This window comes from Mandrillus leucophaeus, unplaced genomic scaffold (assembly GCF_000951045.1).
Source record: "Mandrillus leucophaeus isolate KB7577 unplaced genomic scaffold, Mleu.le_1.0 Scaffold38, whole genome shotgun sequence".
In the NCBI taxonomy this organism is placed as follows: Eukaryota; Metazoa; Chordata; class Mammalia; order Primates; family Cercopithecidae; genus Mandrillus; species Mandrillus leucophaeus.
Window position 1 is genome coordinate 6,443,204 of NW_012104031.1, and position 15,004 is coordinate 6,458,207.

Consider the following 15,004-nt stretch of genomic DNA (forward strand, 5'->3'; position numbering starts at 1 on the left):
AGTAACTGGGATTACAGACACGAGCCACCAGACTCCGCTAATTTTTGTATTTTTAGTAGAGACAGGGTTTCACTATGTTGGCTAGGCTGGTCTCAAACTCCTGACCTCAGGTAATCCACTAGCTTCCAGCTCCCAAAGTGCTGGTTTTGCAGGCATGAGCCACCGCACCTGGCCCTTTTCTTTCTTTCTTTCTTTTTTTTTTTTGACTTGCCTCACCTTGTATTACACAAAATAGATTTCAGTCACGTTGCACATTCATCCTAGCTATAAATCTGGCTTAAAAAAATTCCTAGGGATTCAGTGTGGTCGATGTCATGATTTTCCTTTTATTGGCATCATGCCTCTATTGTATTCAGGGTCCTCTCAAAGGACAAAGGCAGATGAGGCTGCCTTGGGTCAGCTGCACCCAGTGTGCTCCCGGCCTGCCCGCTGGAGGCGCAGCTCCCATTATCATCTGGACCGCGACTGCTACGGACGGTCAAAGCGGCAGCACGTCATCGCCTTCACCAGCCCTTCTCCAGCAGCACAACCAGTCCTCCCAGCTGGTCCTCTGGGGACCAGCCATCATGGCGATGTGGTGGCAGTGTCCCCAGGCAGCTGACCATCCTGGGCTTCTCTTTGGGCAGGCCTGGCCAGGGCCTTAGGGGAATCTCTGTGTTTATGGTATAAATCTGAATGAGATCAGACACAATATTATCAATGATTGGCTTGGTAAGGTCGTCACTAAACACCTGCCACCACGGCTTCTCAGCCTCGACCTTGGCGGGCACCTCGACTCCGTGGACCTGCAGGGCCAGGTAGAGCACGGCCACGGCGATGTGCTGGGCCTGGAAGCGGAGGCACAGCCCCCGGTGGTATCTGTCCCGCAGCAGGGCCCAGACGGTGACAGAAACGGGGGTCCGCTGCCAGCTGTGGTGGTTCAGCCAATTCCTGAGGGAAACCAGGTAGTGGAGCAGGTACTTGTGTGGATGCTGGAAGACCTGGAAGCGCATACTTCTCAGTATGAGAAACTCACACTGCACAATGCTGTCCCGGAGCTCCCAGAAGCGGGAGTCCAATTCCAGGGGCTCACCGCTTGGGTTGAAGTACCTGTTGGACACATTGATGATGTCACGAGTCCGCAGGCGCTGCTCTTCCACTTTGCCGGCCAAGTAAATGGAAGACATGGCAATCAGGTAAGGGTCACAGGCATCCAGATTGGTCTCGCAGAAAAACTTACGGTAAATGGTGCAAGCAGTGGCAATGGGAATGGACCAGATCCCTAGCTTGACACCTGCCTCCATGATGAACCTCGCCACGCGGAAGTGCACCCTGGCTTCCGGCGCCGGCCGCCCCTCCGGGCCCCGCGCTGCTGCGCCCCCTCTGCAGTCCTCCCGGCCTTCCATGAGGCCCCGCAGCTGCCGCGGAAGAAGAGGCGGTCAGCTGTGCAGACTGGCCTTTTTCTTCCTTTCTTTCTTTCGTTTCCTTTTCTTTTTTTCTTTCTTTCTTTTTTTTTTTAACAAGTTGTATCATATTATGCATATTGCTCTCCAACATAAGTTTTCACTTAATAATATTCTTGGCATCTTTCCCTATCAGCACACAAAGTTTAAAAACAAGCAAACAAACAAAAAACAAACAGCTGCATAATATCCCATAAAATGGGCCAGGCACAGTGGCTCACGCCTATAATCCCAGCACTCTGGGAGGCCGATGCGGGTGGATCACTTGAGGCCAGGAATTTGAGACCAGCTTGGCCAACATGGAGAAACCTTGTCTCTATTAAAAATACAAAAATTAGGCTGGGCGCGGTGGCTCACGCCTCGAATCCCAGCACTTTGGGAGACCGAGGCGGGCAGATCACGAGGTCAGAAGATCTAGACCATCCTGGCTAACATGGTGAAACCCTGTCTCTACTAAAAATACGAAAAATTAGCCGGGGATGGTGGCGGGCGCCTATAGACCCAGCTACTCGGCTGGCTGAGGCGGGAGAATGGCGTGAACCCGGGAGGCGGAGCTTGCAGTGAGCTGAGATCGCGCCCCTGCACAACGTGGCGGTGCATGCTGTAATCCCAGCTACTCAGGAGGCTGAGACACAAAAATCCCTTGAATTTGGGAGGCAGAGGTTGCAATGAGCCGAGATCGCGCTATTGCACTCCAATCTGGGTAACAGAGCGAGACCCTGTCTCAAAAAAATATATATAAATAAATAAATAAATAAATAAATTCATAAAATGGATGTACTGTAATTTATTTAACCATTTTTCTGTTAATGAACATTTATGTTATATTCATGGTTGTTTTTCAAACAATTCTGTCCTGTCAATTTAGTTTATGGATATACTTGCAAAAACACACTAAGCTGTATACAGGAATATAACTACCAGTCCCAAGTCTTTAACATCACCAAAATGATATAAAGTTGTAGACAATTTCTCTTTGAAAATGTACAGGAAGGTACACACAGCTTAGTGTGTTTTTGCAAGTATATCCCTAAGCTAAATTCCCAGAAGTGAAATTGTGTGTTCAAGGATATGTTGCCGTCATGCGCTGCATAACAATGTTTTGGTCAATGACAATCCTCATATACAATGGTGATCCCACAAGATTATAATGGAGCTAAAAATATTCCTATCGCTGGGTGCAGTCACAGCCTTCGTAATGCCATAGCCCATGATAGACTCACACAAATCTAATATGAAAAAATAAACAAACCACCATGAGCATCTTTCTGAAAAGAGTGATTCCTCCTTAAGAACAGCCTCAGATTGGTCCTTCAGGAGGTAGCCAGAAGAAGACATTGTTATCGTAGGAGACGACAGCTCCATGTGTGTTCCTGCCCGCTGAAATTCATCTAGTAGGATAAGATATAAAGGTGGAAGATGGTGATATTGATGATCCTCACCCCGTGTAGGCATAGGCTAATGGGTGTGTTGGTGTATTCATTTTTAAACAAAAAATTTGGCCAGGCATAGTGGCTCATACCTGTAATCCCAGCACTTCTGGAGGCCGAGGCAGGAGGGTCACTTGAGGACAGCAGCTCAAAACCAGCCTGGGCAACAAAGTGAGACTCTGTCTTTACAATTTTTTTAAAAAAAATCAAGCAGGCATGGTGGCTCATGACTGTAGTCCCAGCTTCTTGGGAGGCTGAGGTGAGCGGATTGCTTGAACCTTGGAGGTTGAGGTTACAGTGAGTCTTGATTGTGCCACTTGCATTCCAGCCTGGAAGACAGAGCAGACCCTGTAGCTAAAACAAAACAAAAAAACAAAACAACAAAAAGTTTAAAAAGTAAAAAATAATTAAAATGTCTAAAAACAGAAAAAAGTATATAGAATAAAGATATAGTGAAAGAAAATATTTTTGTATAGCTGTGTAATGTGTTTGTGTTTTAAGCTAAGTGTCATTACAAAGAGTCAAATGTCTGAAAAAAGTAAAATTTATAAAGTAAAAAAGTGATAGTAAGCTAAGGTTAATTTATTATTGAAGAAAGAACATTTAAAAAATTTAGTGTAACCTAAGTATACAGTGTTTATAAAATGTACAGCAGTGTACAGTAATGTCCTAGGCCTTCACATTCACTCACCACTCACTCATTGACTCACCCAGGGCAACTTCCAGTCCTGCAAGCTCCACTCCTGGTAAGTGCCCTATACTATACAGATATACCATTTTTAATTTAATTTATTTTATTTTATTTAGATGGAGTCTCACTCTGTCACCCAGGCTGGAGTGCAGTGGCACGATCTTGGCTCACTGCAACCTCCGCCTCCTGGATTCAAGCGATTCTTCTGCCTCAGCCTCCCGAGCAGCTGGGATTACAGGCACCTGCCACCACAGTCAGCTAATTTTTTTTTTGTATTTTTGGTAGAGACAGGGTTTCACCATGTTGGCCAGACTAGTCTTGAACTCCTGACCTCAGGTGATCCACCCGCCTCGGCCTCCCAAAGTGCTGGGATTACAGGCGTGAGCCACCGCGCACGACCTCCATTTTTAATCTTTTACAGGGTATTTTCTATCGTATATTTTCTATTTTTAGATATACAAATAATTGCCTGCAATATTAGTACAGTAACATGCTGCACAGGTCTGTAGCCTAAGAGGAATAGGTTATACAATACAGCCTATATGTATATAATATATAGTAAGCTGTATCATTTAGGCTTAAGTACACTATGACGTTCACACAATGATGAAATCACACAAGGATGTATCTCTCAGACATATCTTAGTTGTTATGTGAGTGTGACTGTATTTTAACTTTGGATACATATTGATACAAGTTGACCTTTGAGAAGACCACCAATTTCCATTCATACAAATAGCATTAAAAGTACCAATTTCCCCACACTCAGTCACTACTGGATATCTTTAAACTTTATGTTGTTGCTAATTTGATAGGTGAAAATGGTATTTCATTGTTTTTATTTGCATTTTAAAGTTACAAATGAAGTTGAACTTCTTTTAATACGTCTGGTCTGTTTTGATTTCATTTTTGGTGAACTTAAAATCTGTTCTTTCTCCACATTACAATATTAGCATTTGGATGACTAAATCATGCGTTTTGCCCATTAGAGTTCATTTAATCCTGGTCATGAAATATATTTGTAGATTTACCAGTGGTTGAATCCCAGAACAGTAGAGCTCTAGATACACTTGAAATGATCCCATGATACATTCTCATTTTCAGATAAAAAAACTGGGGTGTCTAGGGAAGCAAAATTAGCTGTCCAAGGTCACACAATTAGAGGCTGAGCCAATAACAGAATGTGCACTGCCTGAGGTATTATGTAAGTCTTTTACTCTGCTGTTTACTAAAGCGAGAGGTCTGTCTTGGAAATTTAAACCACTCATCTTAATCTATTAGCATCCCAAGGAGCTACTTATAACTGTAACCGCCGACCCAATGAGCCAGCTTCTCATCCAATGTTTCACTTAATGGTGTAGTTTATTACAGTTCAGCAGTCCCAGAGACTGGACGTCTGAGGCACGTGTTAAACTCCTCTTCAACGGCTGCAGTAAAACTTTCCGTTTTACTGGCGGTGCCCAGTTCAGGGAACGGGAGTTTCTTATGCTCAGTCAACGCGAACTCAGGACAAATCAAGCAAGAAAAATCAGTAGTTTCATCTCTGCCATTACTTACAGTTTTTATGGATTGTTTAATATAATGAAACAGTCACAGGGAAGAAATTCAGTACCTCCATATTACATTCTCATACTTACAAAGAGCTTTTTCAAATTCCTCATGAAATGATACCCATTTAATTTCAGTCTTGGAATTAGGGTTTTACCTTTCTGACACTCCTTACGGGGCCCTTACACAATTACTAAAATCCACATTAGTCATTAGGGAACTTTGAAGATGAGAATTGCTCTGTCACAGGCTTTAATCCAGGGAGCCCTAAGTGCAGGGGTCCCAGCCTTGACTGTCTCTACACTATCACTGGGCTTTTTTCCCCTATGGAAACACTAAGACTTTATTATACTTATAATTTGGATACATCTATGTCTTCTCAAAATTTAGTTTTTAAGAAAATATTTAAAGAATATCTAAATGTTTTTTCTTGTTGTTGTTGTTGTTGTTTTGAGACAGGATCTCTCTCTCCCAGGGTGGAGTACAGTGGTGCCATCACAGCTCACTGCAACCTAGACTTTTTTGGGCTCAAGTGATCCTCCCACCTCAGCCCCCTGAATAACTGGGACTACAGGCATGTGCCACGATGCCTGGCTAATTTTTGTATATTTTTTAGAGACAGGGTCTCACTGTGTTACTCAGACTGGTCTCAAACTCCAGGACTCAAGCAATCCTCCCACCTTGGCCTCCCAATATGTTGGGATTATAGGTGTAAGCCACTGTACCAGGCTCAACTATAAAATTATAGTTTGATAGAACTTCCCAAATGATGGAAAAGACATAAGATTTTGAAGAGAAGAATCAAGAGAAACAAAAATAACTGGCAATTTAAGAGTTAAGCTACATGTTGCCACATCATCCATGTTAGGAAACCAAAAAAAACCCCAAATACATTAATAAAAATGAAAAATAGGTTTAAATATCAAAATAGGGGACATGTATCTTCTAAACACTGTAATTAATAGAAAATTCTTTAGTACATGGTCTTTATTTTTTTTCTTTTTCAGCCAAGTATATGCAGCTAACTGCAGTTCAGCTGTGAATCTGTTTTGAAGGACCTAAGTGCACTATTTCTGTTTTCCGAGAGAGTTTTAAGAAAATTTCCCCCGCTTTTTCATTTGCAGGTTATGTTCAGTTAATTATTAGAATGCGGAACATTCTGTCCTTACTACGCAAAAGTTCCTGACTTCTGGGTAGGCAAAGGGAAGCATAATGGATCCAAGGGAAATTCTTCCAGCCCTATTTTACTGGCCTTCTCTTCAAGTACATCATAAGAAATTGTGTTTAAATAAATTGGATTGTACTTTCAATTTCAGGTAAATGCAGTTTGGAACTGGCTTATTAGATTACTCATGAAAATGTTCCGGCTTTCGGAAGTTAACTTTCTGTGAAAATAATAGCAAAAAATGGGTTATGTTAACTATGTGTTTGGGGAGAACTGTTTTCTAACACAGAGGCTCAGGGAGGACGGAGCAAGGGAGTGCACACCACTGTCCTAGGGTGCTGCTTTTGACTGGGGTAGAGCAGCACAGAGCCGACCTGGGAGTTGTGGGAATGCAGAATGTTTTGGCCTAAGACAATGCTTAGTCAAGGTGCTGACAGGGTTGGTTTCCTTCTGAGGCCTCTCTCTTTGGATTGCAGATGGCCGCCTTCTTGCTGCTGCTTCACATGGTCATCCCTCTGTGCATGCACATCCCTCATGTCTTTCATGTGTTCAAATTTCTCCTTATAAGAACACCAGTCAGAGTGAACTAGGGCCCGCCAAATGACCTTATTTAACCTGAACTATCTCTGTAAAGCCCCTAGCTCCAAATATAGTCATATTCTGAGGTTTTGGAGGTTAGGGCTTCAACATACGAGTCTTGGGGTGACATAATTCAGCCCTTAACAACAGTAAAAGTGATTTTACATGGTGTGTGTCTGATTTCAAAGCCTGTGGTCTTAACAACATTACAGTCACTACTTGCGTGTGTGTAAAGCTATTAAGGAGGTTGAAGGAAAGGGAATTTAAGCACATCTTTAATCATCAAGAAAGGTTTAGGCTGGGCGCTGTGCCTGTGATCCCAGCACTTTGGGAGGCTGAGGCGGGCAGATCACCTGAGGTCACGAGTTTGAGACCAGCCTGGCCAACATGGCGAAACCCCGTCTCTATTAAAAATACAAAAACTAGGCGGGTGAGGTGGCACATGCTTGTAATCCCAGCTACTTGGGAGGCTAAGGCAGGAGAATCACTTGAACCCGGGCGGTGGAGGTTGCAGTCATCCAAGACCGTGCCATTGTACTCCAGTTTGGGCAACAAGAGTGAAACTCCATCTCAGAAAAACAGAAAGGTTTAGCAAAGGAGCTGTACATATGAGTAGAGCTTTGAAGGATGGACATGCTTTTTTTCCATTTAAATGGTAGTTGTTTAAAAACTTAATACAAATTTTTCTTTTTTTTTTTTAACTTTTTAACACTTTTTCTTTTTACTACACTTTGTCCAAAACAAGGAAGAATTTTTCTTACTATAAATGTAAATGTGTTCTTTGTATAAAAATTAGAGAATTAGATAATAAAATGAAAAAAGACACTCAGAATTGTGCCACCAAGAGAAATCTCCTTTTAACAACTTGGTGTATATCTTTTAAAATCCAGTTTTCCTTATTTCAGATAGATTGATGGGTAGATAGATGGAAAAAGCAAGAAAGAAGAAGCAGGATTCTACCATTGTACTCACATATTCATTTTTGTTTTTTGGGTTTTTTTACTCAATGTAACATGATGGAAATAGACCACGGATTTTGAGGGGTGGGGAGGGCAGAGATATTTTTGGCAGAGGATTAGTTTGCACAGGACCATGGACACAGAAGGATTGTAAGGTCTGACTCAGGAGGAGTGGTGCAATTTGGGCTGGCATTTAGGATGAAGGGCCATAAATTCTAGACCACTGACTTGGTTAGTTTAATGCCCTACAAAACATGGAGCCACATTTGTAGGGCTTTAAACTATCCAAGTTAGGGTTCTAGAATTTATTTGGTAGTAAAGATGAAACATAAAACTATTTTTGAACTTTCTAAAGCTCTGCTCTTTGTATAAAAATTAAAGAATTAGAAAATAATTTAAGGTTAATTTGTGGTAGAATGCCCAGTGGATAAGAATGTGATGAGATTCAAGGGTTAAGAGCTTGCCAGAGAACTATTGTCTAGGGGAGAGGAATCAGGAATAAAAACTAGGTGGAGACAGTAGGAAGACAAATGAGTCACAGACAAGGAAGAATTCACACAACTGGGTAACTGACTCATATGTATGATGGGGAAGGGCAAAATCCAAGATGGGCGAGGGCAACAAATGACAGGCCAGCAATCACCGTGGGGAGGTCGGAGAAAGAATTGACCCCTGGTGTAATAGGATAAGGTGTTGTCTTTGAGAGGTCAGTGACACATCCAGAGAAGAGGTGTCTGTCAGGCCATCACAAATATGAGTGTGTGGTAAAATGGCACATGTCTCTCAGTTATCCATAAAAAGCCTCTCAAAGCCAATGGTGGACAATATACCAAAACCTTCAGTCCAGATCTTTGATTTTTGTTGAACTTTCTAAGAGACTGCCTCTTACAGCGTGTCCATGCCACCCATCCAATTCACTTGACCCCAGCGAACCCAATAACTGGTCATGTTTAACTGAAATCTACATTCACACTTGGTTCTGGACTATAATTTCATTTTCAGATCCCTTTTTTGGAATAAATAGATCATTTTGTTCTTCTTGAAAGTAATGAAGCAACTAAATCCCAATTACTTACCTAAATGAGAAAGAAATATTATTTGAGCAAAAAGAGTGCGTGTTAACTTGCTGGCCCTGCGTTAAGCACGAGACGGTCCACTTTCTGGAATGATCATGTCTCTCTCTTACTCTCCCTATCATAACACCCCTCAGCCAACTTTCTGCTTATAAAAATGGCATGAAATCTTATCTCAAGCCATTAAAAAGATTTCATACTATAAACCCCATGTTTAATGAACCACTGTGAGATTTGAGATTATACTGGTGTCAACAAGGAAGATGTCATTAACTCTTTAAGGCCTTAGGGTCTGAACTAGCAAATGACAAGCTGTAAAATGCTTCCACCATATCTCTGGAAAAAGATTCTCAAGGCCTTGTTTCCAGAAACACTGGCTGTGTGCAGCCAGTCCGTTTACAGATTTGGCCACTGAATCTAAAGACCGGAGTTATGCTTTCTGTGGATTCTTAAGACCCAACCTCATATACAAAGGGTTTCTTGAATCTGTTTTTATGTTTTCCAGTGATCACTGCTCTCTAGTTTAATTCAATCCTCTTAACTCTTCTTGACCTTGACTACTGCAATAGCAATAGCTTAACTGGCCTCTCTGCCTCTAGTCTCAGCCCACTTCATTCCATCCTCCATACTGCTGCCAGCATGATCTTTCTAAAACACAGCCCTCAACATGTCCCTTCCCTACTCAAAATCTTTAAAGACTCATGTTGCTTGTAGAGGAGAATGCACATTTGTTAGCATATCAAGGCAAAACTTTCCGTGTCTTTAGTTACCTTTCCAACCTCGTCTCCCCCATTCCCTTGTGGTTTTTCACCTTGTCATTCCTCTGTGCATTTGTGCACACTGATTTCTGGGTCGGTGATGCCTTCCGGTTGGTGAACTTTTCATTCTTCAAATTCCAGCTTGCATGTTGTTTCTGTGAATCTTTTTGTTTCCTCTTCCTCTCCCTCTCTGTGTTGGCTGAATAAATTCCTCTTTCATCCATGTTCCATTAGCTCTTTATTTACCTTATAATAATGCACCTCATGTTGTGGTGTATGGTAGCTATTTACATGTCTTTTTCTCCGGCTAAGCTCTGAGTTCCTCAGGGGCAGGAACTACATTATATTTACCCCTTCACCTTTGATTTCACCTTTGATTTCATTTCCTTTTCGGAGACTTAAAGTTAAGAGTTGTTAGAAAAGGCAGGAGGATCATATCTTAAGTAAACCTCAATCTGTAGTTTGAAGTTTGTTAGTTACAAGGCAAACTGAATGAAAGGGTTAAGAGTTCTGCTTAACAGCAAGCACACATATTTATAATGCTCATCTTTCTATAAAACTGAGATTTTTTTTAGAATATTTAGAAAATAGGATATAATCTGAATTTTTTTCTCAACTTAATTCCAAAATCCCCTCTCCAACCATTCATTTAAAAATGTTATTATATTTTTAAAATGAAGATAACATTTTATTGTGTACATTTAAGTTATACAATATAATGTTATAAGATACAGGAAGGTAGTAAAATGGCTACTGTAGTGAAGCAAATTGGCATATCCGTCACGGTTACCTATTTTTTTGTGACAAGAGCAGATAAAATATATTCATTTAGTAAACTTTTAATATAATACAATGTTATCATCCATAGTCCTCATGTTGTACATTAGATTTCTAGACCTACATATCCTACACATGTACTGTTTTGTATCCTTTAACCTACATTTCCCCCATTTCCTCCCTCTCCCTCCCCGTCACCCCAGTTAACCACTGTTTTATTATCTGTTTTTGCGTACTTAACATTTAAAAAATGATTTCACATATAAGTGAGATTATGCAGTATTTTTCCTTCTGTGTCTGGTTTATTTCACTTAGCATAATGTTTTCTAAGTTTACACACTTGGCAAATGGCAGGATCTCCTTTTTAAAGGTTGAATAATATTCCATCATAGATATGTAATATATATATTACATAAATATACATACATATTTCACACATACCCCACAGTTTCTTGTTCATTCATCCATTGATGGACATTTCACCTGTTTCCATATTTTGGCTTCTGTGAATATAGTTGCAATGAACATGGGAGTGCAGGTACCTTGACATGGTGGTGATTTCATTTCCTTTGGGAATACGCCCTGAAGTAGGATTGCTGGGTCATATGGTACTTTCTATTTGTACTTTCTTTAGGAATCCATACCATTTTCCACCATCTCTACCAATGACCACACTAGTCTACATTCCCACCAACCCCATGCAAGGGTCCCTGTTCTCCACACACTTGCCAACACTTGTTACCTGTTGTCTTTTTGATAATAGCCATCCCAACACATGTGAGCCCACCCTCCCTTTTAACTGTCATTTTAAACGTAGCACAGTGGTTGGGTGCGGTGGTTCACGCCTATATTCCCAGCACTTTGGGAAGCCGAGGCAGGCAGATCACCTGAGGTTAAGAATTCAAGACTAGTCTGGCCAATATGGTGAAACCCCATCTCTACTAAAAATACAAAAATTGGCTGGGTGTGGTGGCGGGTGCCTGTAGTCCCAGCTACTTGGGGTGCTGAGGCAAGAGAATCTCTTGAACCTGGGAGATGGAGGTTGCAGTGAGCTAAGATCGCATCACTGCACTCCAGACTAGGCTACAGAACAAAGTAATTTAGTCTTTTGTCAATGATTGAGAATTTTGATCATATGTATTAAGAATCTTTAAAATGTTTCTACATCTTGGTGTAATCTAAGGAATCAACTTTAAACACAGGAAAACATTTTTTTTCAAATAGACACAAAGTTTGAGCTTAGGTCTTGTGGCAGGCATGGAGGTGCCACATGAGAGAACCTGGTGAGGGAAGTGAGTTGGCCGGCAGCCTCCAGCTCCTGCACCTTTGGCATCCAGCACAACATTCACGCCAAGGCCACACGGATGCTCATAGCCATCAACCTGGCTGAGACTTTCTCAAAGCAGTTTGCTGCTCTTTGTATCCAGCCGTCCTTCCTCCCTTCTTTCCTTTCCCAAGCATCAGACCTTCATCATGCTCAAAGGCTCTCTTGGTTTATGCCAGCTCCCTCTCCTTCATCCTTAACAGAAGTTTTCCCTGTTAATTCTCCTGTACTTCTAAATCCATCTTGGCCTCCACTTCCTAGAGGATGTGAACTAGCAGGCCTATAGGATGAATAGGATTTACACAGGCAAAGAGGGGAGTCTGAGAAGTCCACGTAGAGTGGAGCACATGATAACCTCGAGGGACTGAGAGATGCCAGTGTGTTGAAGCGGAGTGAGTGGAGGGAGGGCAGGATGTGAATCAAGCTGGAAGGGGAGGCAGGGCCACACAAAGATTTTTCACTTTATTCTGTCAGCAAAATCCATTAAGGATGTTCATTAGAGATAATCAGACTTGCATTTTGAAAAGATTATTTGGGCACCCATGTAGCAAAGGCACCATTTTGAGAGGCCAATGAAGTAGTCTAAGTCAGAGTGAATGGTAGCCTAGACTAGGTTGTTGGTGGGGAGATGAAGCCATTTAGTTTTATTTGAGAGATATTTATGAAATCAAATCCATGAGATTTGGTGATGAGTCAGAAATAAGGGGATGAGGCAGAGGAAGCTTAAAGGCTTCCATGTTTGGGCTTTCATAGCTTGATAGGTGGATGTGCCATATGCTGAACTTGGGAACCCTTGAAAAGAACTGGGAATAGAGGGAAGACTATGCCCACTGGATCTGAACAAACTGTATTTGAGGTGTTCAAAAGGTAACATTCAAGAAAGGAGTCAAGTAGGCATTTGGTGTTGGACCAGGACTGGTGAACAAAACATGCGCCTGCAAACATAATTGCAGTTTTTGCCACTGAAAGTAATGGCAAAAGCCACAATTATGTTTGCACCAACCTAATACACCTGTAGATCATTGGTACTGCTGCAGAAGCTTGTGATCCAGGAGCCAGAGTCTTTTTTCCTGAGAGCTGGGGAGTGACCGAGAAGCTGGTAGAGGACAGTAGCTCCTCTGCAAGCAGGTGCATGGCAGGGGTGAAGAACTAGCCCTGGAGGAATAGGTGTTTGTCCTTGATGTCTTTTGTGGCTTGGCAAAAGGATGAATAAGTAAAGGTCTGAAAGTGACTATGAGGAACAGACACTCACACACACACACGCGCACACGCACGCACACCCCAAAAGATTTATTTTAAGGAATTGCTCATGCACTTGGAGCTGGCAAATCCAAAATGTGTAGGGTAGGCCAACAAGCTCAGGCAGGAGTTGATATGACAGTCTTGAGGCAGAATTTCTTATTTTCCTGGGAAACCTCTATTTTTGCTGTTAAGGCCTTCCAACTGATTTGATGAGGCCCACCCACGTGATTGAGGGTGATTTCTTTACATGAAGTCAATTGATTGTAGATGTTTACCACATCTACAAAATACATTCACAGAAACACTTAGATCAATGTTACTAAGTACCTGGACACTACAGCCTAGCCAAGTTGACACATGAAACTAACCAACACAGGAACTGTGGTGGCTCTGGGGAAGTGGAACTCTTGACCTCCAGGTTCCAGTGAAGGCCAGTGGGAGGGGAGAACATTCTGCTAAGTTTGAGGACTCAGGGAGTGTGCCAGGTAAGGATTAACAGTTCCAGAAAGCCTAGTGCACTGTGAACTCAGTTCTCAGGATCTGTGAACTCAGTGAAAACTGAAGGCTAGGGAAGGAAAAGGGGTCGCAGTGGAACCTCCATTCCAAGCCATCACAATGGCTATGGAGAGAAAAGTGTGTCCAGGCTCCCCACTTCATCTTCATGCCTGCAGGTGGACTGAAGTCCAGCCTGCCTTATCTGAGGTCTGGTCTGTCTTCAGGGGATTCTTCTCTGGACGTAGTGAAATGGAGAGTTCCCTGACCCCCCTTGAAGGACATGCAACAGGGGTGTGGCTCACTGTTCAGTTTCTGTGCACGCTCGAACACCTTAGAGGAGAGGGAGCATGCAGATGGGCAGGTGCAGGAACCGGGGAGAGTGCTTTTTGGACTCCGGCCCCACAGTAGTGTCTAGAGGTGGATCCCTGTGACTCCTGAAGCCCTAGTGGGCATGATCCAGTGCTCTTTTAGCTCTGCTGTCCACAGATGGCTTAAGTGGTAACCAACTCAGTGTCCTCTTGGTACCCGGGTTCTTGTCCAGCATCCAGAAGGAATCAGGTCACATATGGACTTGAAGGATGGTGAATGCAGGGGTTTTACTGAGTGGTGGAGGTGGCTTTCAGTGGGATGGATGGGGAGCTGGAAAGGAGATGGAATGGGAAGATACTCTTCCCCTGAAATTTGGCCGTCCAGCGGCTGATTTCCTCTCTGACTGTCCCCAGCAGAACTCCTCTCAACGTTCAGATGCTCCTTCTCTTCTCTCCTCTCAGTTGCACCGTCTTGCCACTCTTTTGCTCTTCTGTTCATCTGCCCATCTGCTTGTCTGCCCATGGAGCCTGGGGTTTGGGGTTTATATGGGTACAGGATAGGGGGATGTGGCAGAAGAAAAGGCAACTTCTGGGTGCAAAACAGGAATGCCTGTTCCCATTTAGGGCCATGGGTTTCCAGGCTTGAGGGTGGGGCCTTTGCTGAGGAACCGCCCTCTTCTACCCAGTATTTCCGTGTCTCCTGTCTGTATCAATAGTGCCCCATGCCATGCCACCCTCCATCTACTACTGCCCTCATCATGTCTATTAGGCTGGACTCATAATTCTGCCATGCTGATTTTTTAGCACAGACGGCTGTGTTTTTATATGGCATTCTAAAGTGTTTATTAACTATTGCCAACTATGCTATGATTCATAAAGGAAATGGCTTTCAGGAGTGTGGAAGCCAATCAATCTAAGCAGGAATTGCCACCTGTGGGAATACAGAAGTGAAATCTGCCAATACTTTTGGTGGTATAAATGTTTATACTTGAAAAGCACAAACATCTTTAGAAGGAATGAAGGTTTGCTCTATAATTTCTCAAGAACTAAATGTCACACAGAGTGGGAAATAAAAAAAGTCTATTAACATGATGGATTTGGTGCAAATTTCTTGTCTTTAAACCCCGACTTTAAATTTTTATTATTTATTTATTTATTTGTTTGTTTGTTTGTTTTTAGAGACAGGGTCCAAGCTGGTCTCGAACTCCTGAGC

General features: G+C 42.5%; 1 protein-coding gene across 1 annotated transcript; it reads right to left on the reverse strand.

Moving 5' to 3' along the window:
* Nucleotides 1–271: 271 nt before the first annotated feature.
* LOC105547136 (cyclin-related protein FAM58A-like) lies at nucleotides 272–1,412 on the reverse strand. Its single transcript, XM_011990594.1, has 2 exons — nucleotides 732–1,412; nucleotides 272–671 (listed from the first exon to the last, which is right to left on the reverse strand). Exons 1-2 carry the CDS (start codon nucleotides 1,383–1,385, stop codon nucleotides 504–506), a joined length of 822 nt encoding a protein of 273 aa, XP_011845984.1. The 5' UTR covers nucleotides 1,386–1,412; the 3' UTR covers nucleotides 272–503.
* Between the last annotated feature and the right edge of the window lie 13,592 nt (nucleotides 1,413–15,004).